At 30.8% G+C, this 11,854-nt stretch overlaps 1 protein-coding gene across 1 annotated transcript; it reads left to right on the top strand.

Moving 5' to 3' along the window:
• The first annotated feature begins 9,332 nt into the window (after window positions 1-9,332).
• LOC118071428 (uncharacterized) lies at window positions 9,333-11,352 on the top strand. Its single transcript, XM_035090591.1, has 2 exons — window positions 9,333-9,420; window positions 10,937-11,352. The coding sequence occupies exons 1-2, from the start codon at window positions 9,333-9,335 to the stop codon at window positions 11,350-11,352; spliced, it is 504 nt and encodes a 167-aa protein (XP_034946482.1).
• The last annotated feature ends 502 nt before the right edge of the window (window positions 11,353-11,854 follow it).

Raw genomic sequence — 11,854 nt, 5'->3', positions numbered from 1 at the left:
ATAGGATAAAACAAAGTCATCTTGAAATATTTTATTTATTAAAACCAGTTCTTAATTACATATTTTCTTCTACCATTTGTAACGACTTGATGCGTAACAATACAATTATGCAATCATTCTGCATTGATGACTGACCCACATTAACCAATATGCTTAGCTCTATGTAAGATTTAAAATTGATTAAACAAGATTCACGTAAACTAAAATATTTAAGGTTAACCTCTCACCATTGTCATATTGATTCTATTTTACACTGTAAAAAAACCAGAGAACATTCCATCATTGTCAATTAAATGTGAAGTTTAGATTTGAGAAAATAATAATATTAGCAACCAAAATCAGTGAATCAACTTAATTAGTTCGATGAATAACTATAATCTAAAAGCCAAACAAGAAAAAAGAAACTCATGCAACTTGTTTCCTTGTCAATAGTACCACTTGAATCACTCAATAGAATAAAATCAATAATTGATGACCGTTGTATTTTAATTGCTAACTGATGTTAATGAAATTTATAGTAAATTTAAAACTTACCTTCAATATGACTGTGATATTTTAACTGCGTAGTATAAATGTATGTAAGAAACGATGATCACGTAGAATGCTGGTACTCGACGGTACGCGTGATCTTCGTGAAATGATCCCTACCACCCGTATTAGCGTTGTATACATGCTTGTACTGGACTCACGCATGCGCATAAATTAAAATTTGAAATGTGGGTAATTTTTACTACTACTTCTAGGTGAAAAATGCTATAACATTTATGTATTTTTTTGAATAAGAATTTGTAATATTTATAAAATGATAAAGTATTTGTGATAGAATATTAATTTTTACTACCGTTTAGTGGTAAATATTACTATAACAAATAGAACTTTTTACGCTTAAATTATAGTTATATTTACAATTTAAATATTTACTTTTTGCCCTGAACTGAAGTATGGAACACGATTACCCACGCACATGTAGTAATTTTCACTTAAAACATTTTTTCTGAGTAGAAATATATCTTTCCTACTTGTTCTTATAGTAACCTACACAATGAACCTACTTCTAAGTCTCTGAGTCACATTTTCATGCTTGATAAATTCATAAACGCTCTCATAAGATTTGGTTCGTTCTTACAATTTTTTTATGAGAACCGCGCTACCTCCTGATAGAACTTATTAATTCTCATAAAATGTTTATGGGTTTCAATAGTATTCTGACAGATTATATTGGATTGTTTTACCAGTGATAACTTCTTCTTTAATCTCTTATTGCATTTGTCTCTTTTATTCTCACAATTTCTTATCCATCAAAATAATTATTTTTGAACTCTCATGAATTCCGATTTATACTTATAAAAGTTTTATAAGTCTTTTTCTGCTCTTTCGATAGACCCTATTCTTTCCTATTTATTCTTATAAATTTTTCACGGATATCTATTGAATATTATCGGGTTGTTTTACCAGGTTACTTAGGAAAACCTACCCAGACCATAATGCCTTCTACACAGATAGATCTAAGTCACTTGACCCACCCAAAGCTGGCTTTGCATTTACTTGTCTAGCTCTAGACCTACGAACATTTCATATAGCCGATACACTGAGAGAGTAGACTTGGAGGTTATACGAAAAGTTTTTTTTAAGTTATCATGTTTATTATATTTTATTTCAAGTTATGGTAAGTTATCATTTATCAAAAATTGTTATACAGAAAATTATTTTATATGAGAAATTAATTATTTTAAGTTGTGAACAAGCTCAGAAATAATTTTTGCGCATGTGCCGAAGTAATTTCCATGTATAACCTCCTCCAAGTCTACTCTTTCAGTGTTCCGACTATAGAATAAATTATAACTTACCAATTTTTACCTTAGAACTCCTCGCTATGCTTTTTTGCCTAAAAACTGTAATAACTTTTATACGTTCTAAATATATCATTTTCTCTGACTCGCTTAGTTCTCTTACGGCTCTTTCAAACTCTGGCTCTGTGCACTCTCATTACATTATCTACCAAATCAAAGACCTGATTCTTACTCTGACGTCCCATCAATCATCTATAAGAATAACTTGGATACCTTCCTATGTTGGTATATCTGGAAATAAGAAAGCTGATGAGTTGGTGAATGTCGCATTCACGGGGAGGGGGGTCTTGCACACTAGTCCTTCTTCCGGTCTCAGACGTTTTCCAAGTTTCAGACTCCTCTCACAAACACAATGCAATCTCTGCACTGAGTGCAGCATATAAAGACATTTATTACTTCAATAATTACAGCAACCTCACTCTTAAACCCTGATTATAACTCTCAAATTAAATAGACCTATTAGTGTTATGACTTCTCGACTGAGAACGAACCATTACAGCCCCAATGCTAGTTTGTTTAGAAAAAACATTGTACCATCTTCTACTTGTTCTTGTGGTTAAAACCTCGAGGACATTAATCACATTCTGTGATGGTGTCCTTTATACAATGCCCACAGGAAAGCTCTGTGTAACTTTCCTGTATTACGGTGTGTTGAGAATTAATTAATTCTCAGTTTGAATTTGCCAGCTGACAGGAACCTCGGCGGCCATCTTGGGACTGGGTCGATAACCAATCGACCAAATAATCAATACTTCTTAATCTAGTCACTCATTTGACTAATTTTCAGTGTCCATTTTGATTAATGAAGTTCCTGTCGCCATTCCTTCACTGTTCTCGTTTACGAGTATACGCCATTCACATTCTTTCTTAACAAATCTGAAAATTTTGAGTCAATCATCAGTACTAGTGGTATTGTAAATCATCAGAAACATTCAGGCTTTATTCTGAAACTAAAATCAAGTAATATTTCAAGACCTTTCATTGTAAATTCAAGACATTTCATTAAATTCATTTTGCATTGCATTGATAGGCTAACGCCACGTGCACAATCACATTCTTGCTCAACTTGAGAAGCGTGCTGAGCTCGTGTGGGAAGTCAATAATACCGAACACACCAAGTTGAGTATGTTTTGGACATTCAATTCAGATTCAGTAATTAAAAATAGACATTCAGTGTTTTGAGCGACATTCAGTCTTTCTATTTAATAACAAAAAGTTTGTCAGTGTATTTAGTGTACCTGTTAGTGCTGAAAATAAAGATACTTTATTTTTTATAAAACCTGACTTCCGTTTGCTCTGTTCCGGCACAATCATCCCTATCCTTAAACGGTTAGGTTAATTCACAAGTTGAAATTTTCTCAACACGGTGAATCAAACATAAGTTTAATGTATACTCCGTGCGCACGAGAATTATTTATCTAAAGTACATATTTTAATTATGCTATATATTTCTCGTTCATCAGGAGACACGTTCACTTTAGTAGTGTCTCGTGCGCCAAGTTTAAATGGCGGTGACGAAGGCACTACCGTGTCTCTATTCTGCTTGAATCACAGTCTGTTGAGGTTATACACTTTAAAATTGCAATATCTTTATTATAATGACTTAAACATGCCATAAAAACTTCAGAAAACCTCATTAAGTTACTTCAGGAATAGATTAAGTATGCTATCGTCTTTCAAAATTAATTATTTTAAATAATGAATAATTGGCCACGCCCCCATATACAAGATTTAAGGCTGGGCTATACCGAAGAAAAGTTCCGAAGTTGGCTTTGCGCCCTCGCGTTGGGCGGCAGAAGGCCGAAGCTCGATTTCAATTGAAATTGAGTAGGTAACAGGAAAATTTAAAAAAAAATGATAATTTTCAGGAATGTACTAAAAAAAGACGCCTTAGGGCACCAAAAAATTTACAAATTCTTTAATAATCTGTTTCAAGCAAGACAGAGCATAAAGTATATACATCCATCTCCGTCTTATTCATCAGAGAGAAGACTGCAAGTTCTGGCGCTTCACTGACAAGCTCTATCCCCTCCCTTCGTACCCAAGCGAGTAGCTTATAACTTATAAATATAAACAATAGAAGAGTTAATGTATTAGCTCTGCAGACAGAGCACTAGATTTTTAATTTGCCAAGCCGAGTTCAAACCCAGTCACAGCCAACTTTTTTTTCTCTTTTTTTTTTTTTTAAGATATACAAAATAGCCTTACCATTACTGACGCGTCGTAATAGCCACGCCAAGTTTTTCAATTTTTAAAATATTACAATGAAAATTACTAAATCTATTTTGATGTGTTTTTTTTATGTTTTTTAATTTTTAACACAATGAATTTCCACTTTTACATACTTTTTAAGGTACCTTTTTTTTCTAAGTATCAAAAATGATTTTTAAATTTTCTAAACAATTAAAAACTATTTCAAATGAAATTAATCTATCTTACTTTAATAAATATGACTAACATTCCAAATACAATACTTGGCATTTAATGATTTCACGCTTTTTTGTAATTTTTTAAATAATGTACATTTACGATAATCGCATTTTAAGAACACAGATTATCGTCCTCGTCATTTAAACTTGGCGCACAGTTTTGTACAGTCCATGGGGCTGTTTTTGGTATGATACATTGTGATATAGTTACATATATTTTGAGTACAAATTGTCATATATGTAATACTCCTATATTGCTAGTCGGTATAGGGAGAGAGACTTAAACATTACGGTGCAGACATATATGCGTTTGTCTCACTTATTATACGCTGCGACTTGTGCGCATGATTGTGAATGGAGCGTGCGCATTAGATAGCATTTCAATTTGTACAAGAAATGAGATATGAGATATTCATTTTGCATATGAAGTAGCGTCTGTTTTACATGCTACATCCAATTTTTTATATATTTTAATTGACTCCATGTAAAATGTCAAGTTTGTATTATACAATTAAAAGGCGACGCTACTAAAGGCACAATGCCTTTATTATCGCAAATAAAAAATCGCGGACCATATATAACACCATCAAAGGATGTAATGGCTATTTGCAAAGTTTGCGAACAGATTATCAGAAAATATCAATCGGAAATAAGTGAACCTTCAATTAAACAATTTTTAATAAATAAAATATTTAACAACATAGGGATGCAATTTGACAATAAAATCATGAATGAACACATTTTGGATAATCATCGATCGCAACTTTGCAAATACGTTATTGAATTATATTTAAATACTCGGTTACATTACGAAGCCAAAAAAATGTCCGAGAAGGATCATTTTATAAGACAGAAATATACAAAACTCGTATTATTTAAACACCAATAAGTTTAATAATGTATAATTTGTTATACTGGTATGTGTAAATAATAAATTATTTATTGTTAAGTATTATTTTTTTTATCTTAGTTTTTTATTTCCTTATATCCTTTAATCAATTCCCCATTTTTTCTGAAATGCCTGTTTCAAATATGTTGTTCATTTGAATGAAGCTGCTTATAAGAAGTAGAATATGCAAACTTCATTTTAAAAAAATTAAATGAAATCTTTTGTCATTAACAAAGAAAAAAAACATTTCTATTTGTAAATTGTTTAAAATTAATTTCAGAGCTCATGAATGCTACATTTTTTATACAGTAAACTTTAAAATTATTAAATAAAGATATTTAAAATCCAATAGCTTGTATACTATTTATAATTATCATTATCACATTTTAATTGTATTTAGTGTATAATAATTGTCATTAAAATATAGACAGGAAAAAAAATATTTTTTAAATTAATAATCATGAATATTTATTTATCATCATCACATTTATATATGTATAATTAAAAAATAGGAGAGCAATGTTAACTATTGTGGCGATGTACAAAAGTGATTAGTATGTAGTTTGTAAAATCTAATACAAAAATAATAATTTAAAGGAACAATAATTGACTTAATTATTATTTTTCGCATTTATTACATGTTATTTTATTACTGTGGATGTTGGGTCAAACTCAAGGAGCTGGGGCAGCTTGGGGAAAAGACTTTAAAATTTTAATTCTTCAAAAACTTTCAATTGTAATTTTTATAAAACAATTTAATTTATACTGGTATTTAAAAATATTATTTATAGTCATCGAATTGAATTACAATTATTGAACAATAAAAATTAATTTGTTCTTATAAGTTTAGATTATTTTATTTATTATAAATTTATTTACAAATAAATAATGTATAGAAATACCTTTGAAATTAGATATTTAATTATTATATATAAATGATTTAATTATTATACATGTTTGAACAATTATTAATTGAAGTTATTCTACTAATAATAATAATAGAGAAAAGAAAAGAATGAAGAAAGAAGATTTGAACACCCGAGACTCACTGCCGGAGTCGGGAGCTTTACCGCTGAGCTACGAAGCATACACAAACTGATTTACTATAACTTAATTTTAAGTTGTGAAAGGGAGGTGGCTTGCCCTTCTCCAATTGCCAATTCTCCCTCTACGGTAGTGACGCTTGCGCACAACAGTTCAAATGAAAAAAAAGAGACAGACATATTCATTTTCTGTCTCACTTCATAGGCCACGCGCCCACTTACGGGAACTAGCAATATAGGAGTATTAGATATATGCAAATTGTACTCATTTATATTTATACCAAAAACACACAATAGTCCCGTCAATATAGGAGGCTTGGCTCCATTTGCGTTGAAAATTTTTGTACAAAGGGAAATTTTTAATTTTCTAACGTCAAAATATCCCCAATGATCTATAGAAGAAATGTGTCTAAAAACGAATATTGGTATAGAAAATTTCTATAAATAAATAAAAAAAGCAACAATTCAGAACGATGTTTTTTTCGAACGCATTTACCAGAGCGCTATACCAAAGCGTACGAGAAAGATAGCGCTCAGCTATGTAACGGTAACTTTACTAAAAGTTTTATAAAATCACCAACTTTAAGAAATTGATGATTTTGTAGGTTTTTTTGTTCATCAAATAATTAATGAAATAATATTGAACAAAAAAAACTATAATTTTTGTATCGAAAATAAGTTTTTTATATTCTGATAGTTGTGTCCTTTTCTAGCGCTATAGTGATATCCCGCTTACATACACGGAACCACTAAAATGCGAAAAAATCATATAAAAAAAAATCAGCGCACTTTCGTTTCTGGGCAAATTTTTCTATAGGTCATTGCGGATATTTCGACGTTAGAAAATTAAAAATTGCCCTTCGCACAAAAATTTTCAACACAAATGGAGCCAAGCCTTCTATATTGACTGGACTACAATATGAATTTGGGTTATATATAATGAAAAATGATGTATAGTACAAGTATACACGGAAAAAATTAAATGATCGCCACAACTATAATAATATAGTGATCTTTACTATAATCCCATACAGTTTATTGAACAATAAATTGTCGATGCAGTAACTAAACCAGTCACATAGTTACTACAATCATGATTATATTAAAGACTAGACTCAGAGTCGAATACGACCGTTTTCCAGTATACGTCTGTATGTGTGTATGTAGGTATGTGCGTATGTACATTCGAAATTATTTTTCGCCTCGATTATCTTGAGAACAAAAGATGATATCAACGTGGAACCAACTGCATTCGACGCGTAATTACGTTTCGTTTCATTGTATTTTTTTTCCTAAAAAAAGTTACTAACTATGAAACATGAATGAAAACGAACTTTTTTTTTATAACAATTGGATTTGTTAAGAAAAATTAAAAATGGGATCTACGTGTCACTTTAAGTTATTTCAACGGAAAAGAATAAATGTATTATTTTCCTTTCCATACCATCACAAAGCAATATGTATGTAGAATTAGCTTACATGATCTACAAAGTTATTCGTTAAAACTCTTTCAATCAATTAGTATGTAACGTAATTATATACATCACGCAGGAGGAGTCTAAGAAATCAGCTAGGAGATTTTATAGATATAATTTTAATTCTCCAAAATTATCATGTAGTTTCTATTTAGAAGTTATTTTTAAAAGTCTAAATAATTATCATCTTTTCGCATCATTAATTTCTCCAGATGTGGAGCAATTATTTAGTACCAATGTCATCATTTTTCGCCCAAGTAAAAATAAATAGGCGTAAAAAAAAATCCAAAACATGCAAAAAATGAAAAATAAGCTTAATAAAGATCTGATTAAAGCCCAATCTTGTCTTGAAACAATTTTGAGTGCCCTAAACAAGCTCATTACAGGCCTAAATTTCAAAGAAGCCCAATTCAAAGCCCATTTTCTAAGATCATATTCTCTAATGATGACAACAAATTATTACAACTGTAAATTTTTAGCATGAATGTTTTTTTAATGATAAATGTTTACAACAATTTCTATTTTTTCAGGCTTGAATTGGACTCATTGTAGGCCACCAAAATATTTTTGGGCTTGAATTAGGCCTCTTTTGGACGCGCCAAAAAACTGATCGTTTTTACTTGGATGGGTAAAAAAATAAACGAAAAATCAATTCTAAAGATATCAGAGGAACAAAATCCCATATTCTATTATAAGCATTACTTTCTTATAGAATTAAAGACTACAATAATCATAATAACTTTTAATTTCGACGTTTTTCATTTTAATCAACACTTTCAAAGCTACGAAATTTATAGTGATTCGGATATTTTCAATATTTTAACCATTGAAAATCTTCTATTTTGTATAGTGAATAAATTGATAATAGGTTTAAATAGAAAACACTACATCCCTAAATGTTAGATGTAATTTATATTTAACTTACTCTATCAATTAGCTTTAATTTTATGTGGATTAATACTCATAACGAGCTGTTTGAATATTCAGTTGATATTTTTAAGTTATAATATACATTAAAAATTATAATAAATATTTTTTTCCGTAGATTACGTCTATAATTCATTAGGTAATTACATTATTATTAAATTTTTTTATTATGGTGATAATGACTATGTCACCTAGTTGACTTAACTATGGTCATTTTAGTCCACTGAACCAAAATTATGGTAAAAATAACCATTTAATTTTCTCCCTGTATACTTCAAAAACATAGTGTAAATTAAAAATATATAGATAGTTATACAGATACATACAAAGAACATGCACTGCAATTATCTTAAATGTACACCGTAAAAATACTGTGGATACCAAAAGTGCATCCACTGTAATTCTTAAATAAATATTAACTATTTGTAATATTAACATCGTGAAAGAACAGTAAACACTAAAAATTTATATCGTAAAAACACAGTATAAACTAAAAAAAATCACTATGTAACCGGTAAATGTGCACAGTGATAGATTTAAATATATTTCAAATATGTACAAAAATTATTTTAAGTTTCCGGCAATTTCTACGGCATTATTCAATAGTTTTTATCAACATTATAATTGTATTCAAGGGAATTATTTAAGGATCGTTTAAAGACCAAAAGTTACACTCTGGTAGACCAGAATGATTCCCAGTATTTACAATTTATCCACTAATGAATGCTAGAAATAATATGAGTTCAGAAAGCTCAAAAGAAGATGATAGTTCATATAGAGATGATTCCGAAGCAACAGAAGATGTGAGTAATTTATTTCTTTAATTCATTTTTAAAAATTAAGGATTGTTCTATTATAATATTATTTTTGATTACTCAATTTTGTACTTAAGCTTTTTTTGAGGCTTACCCCTCGCGGTTTCTAGGGACTGCAATTCTACGGTTAAAAATTCGTTAAAACTCGATTAAATTTAAGTTAAATTCCAGTTATTTTCTGGGGAAAAAAATGGTTCAATATAAGCTAAATAAGCAAACCGAAATTTCACCGTTTTTTCTCGGTTAAAAACCAGTTAAAAAGCAGGAAAATAAGTCGCGTATTTTACTGAATATTCACGGTTAAATCTCAGTTAAATCCCGGTAAAATATTAAGTATTGAACTAAATAAAAACAGTAAAATATAAGTTAAAAACCGGTTGGAAATAAGTTGAATAATAATAATAATTTCTATATATCCTGACGTATATAAAGGTTAAATACTGGTTGAATAATCAAAATAAATCTCGCGTATTTAACTGGAAAAAAATGATTAAATATTCGTAAAAACCGAGTTAAATATCAGTTTGAAAGAAATTAATTTTTTCAGTAAACAAGTGATTTTATATCTACTCTCGCGACTATAATTCGTTTATAACAGTCTGTAATTGTTATAAATAATTGAAAAACGTCAATAATTGTTGGATTTGAGTCTTTCTAGCGGAATTTGTTTGATATCGACTAGATAAGGTCTCTAATGAATCTATATCTACTTTTGCTACCCTATCTAATCGATATTCATCAAGTGAGACGTGATCCGGATAAACCACCAGCCTTATCAGCCTGGACATCAAGACCAAAAATGCAATATTTGCCTGGAAAACAGAACTTAAAGATCTAGAATTATCGATAGATAACGATTTTACTGCCAAGCAGGCGGTAATACAACAATGGCTGAAACAAGAGGCCAGCAGATTAAATGCAGTAGGAGCAATTACAAGAGTCCTTTATATGAAAATACAAATCAATGGCTCTTGGAAAAGATGGAACTATAACTCTGGGTACGTTCATGATAATAACTCAGGATCACCATCAGAGCAAGTGACCTTAAAGTGAAAGGATGAAGGAAGGAATGATTATGTCACTGCGATCACTGAAGATTTAGAAAATATTATGGCAAATAACGAGGACATCAATGAGAAGAAATGGTCGTTTATTGAAGAAATGATCATCAGGGCGGCACACAAGAGTAAGCTGGTAAACAGAAACAAGGATGGACAGAGAAAAAAAGGAGGTTATAACGTACCCTGGTTCAACAGTATCTGCAAAGAAAAATTTAAAGAACTAACTAGATGCCTTAAAAAGTTTATCAAAGATGGATCAAAGACCAATAAAGCCGTTTTAAATTGCAAGAGAAGTGAATTTGAAGAGCTAGTGGAATCGAGTGAAAAAGAATGGTTTGCCAAATTCTGATAATTAATTGATGGAGCCAGAGGTATGACGGATTAGTGGAGAGAGAAAAAATTGTAGTCCTCTAATAACATCTGAAGCATGGCTGAAACACTTCAAAGGATTGTTCAACTACGAAAGTAAGGAGAGCTGGAATGAAGCTGTACGTGCACAGCAGAGTAATGAGGAATGTAGAAATGGTACAACAACGGGCTTCACCGAGAATGAGAGTATTACCAGGCAACAGAAGGGTAATAATGAAACAGACGATGAAATGAATGAACTGAACAAAGAGTTTTTCACTGATGAACTACAAATGGCGCTTCGCAAATTGAAAAATAATAAGGTGGTTGGTCATGATGGTATTGCGGCTGAATTTTATAAAATGTTACCAAGACAAGGAAAGGAAATGTTGCTTGTTGCAATAAATAATATCTGGATGAGCGGGAATATGCCGGAAAAATGGAACGTTGCTACTATTGTACCAATACTGAAGAATGGCGATGAGTCGAAGGTAGAAAATTACAGGGGTATCTAGCTTCTGAATACAGGTTATAAGATCTTAATATACATGATGGCGAGTAGGTTGGATCTCTGGTTAGAAAAAAATCATATCCTGAAAGAGAGTCAAGCGGGATACGGGGTTAGTCGTAGAACAAGGGATTATATGTTCATTCTGAACAGCCTCATCAACAAAACAACAAAGGAGCAAGGCAAGAAATTGTTTATTACTTTTGTTGACTTCAAGGCTGCTTTCGACAAAGTTGACAGACATCTATTAATGGAGAAAATAAGCAATTTAGGTATTTATGGTAACATTGCTAGAGTGGTTATGGGCAAGTGCAAGATTTATGTACTCAAGTATGGGGACGATACTGCCATCGTGGGTGAGGATGCAGGCAATATAAAGAACATGTTAATAGAACTAGAACAATACACAGAAAAGAATAAAATTGTTGTCAACACAAAAGAGATCAAGATTATGATTGTTGGGAACAAGAGACGTAGGAAGAGAACTGAATGGAAAATAAATGGTGGTT

Source organism: Chelonus insularis, unplaced genomic scaffold (assembly GCF_013357705.1).
Source record: "Chelonus insularis isolate UGA/USDA-ARS -01 unplaced genomic scaffold, ASM1335770v1 contig_82_pilon, whole genome shotgun sequence".
In the NCBI taxonomy this organism is placed as follows: domain Eukaryota; kingdom Metazoa; phylum Arthropoda; class Insecta; order Hymenoptera; family Braconidae; genus Chelonus; species Chelonus insularis.
This window is presented reverse-complemented; position numbering and strand designations above follow the sequence as displayed.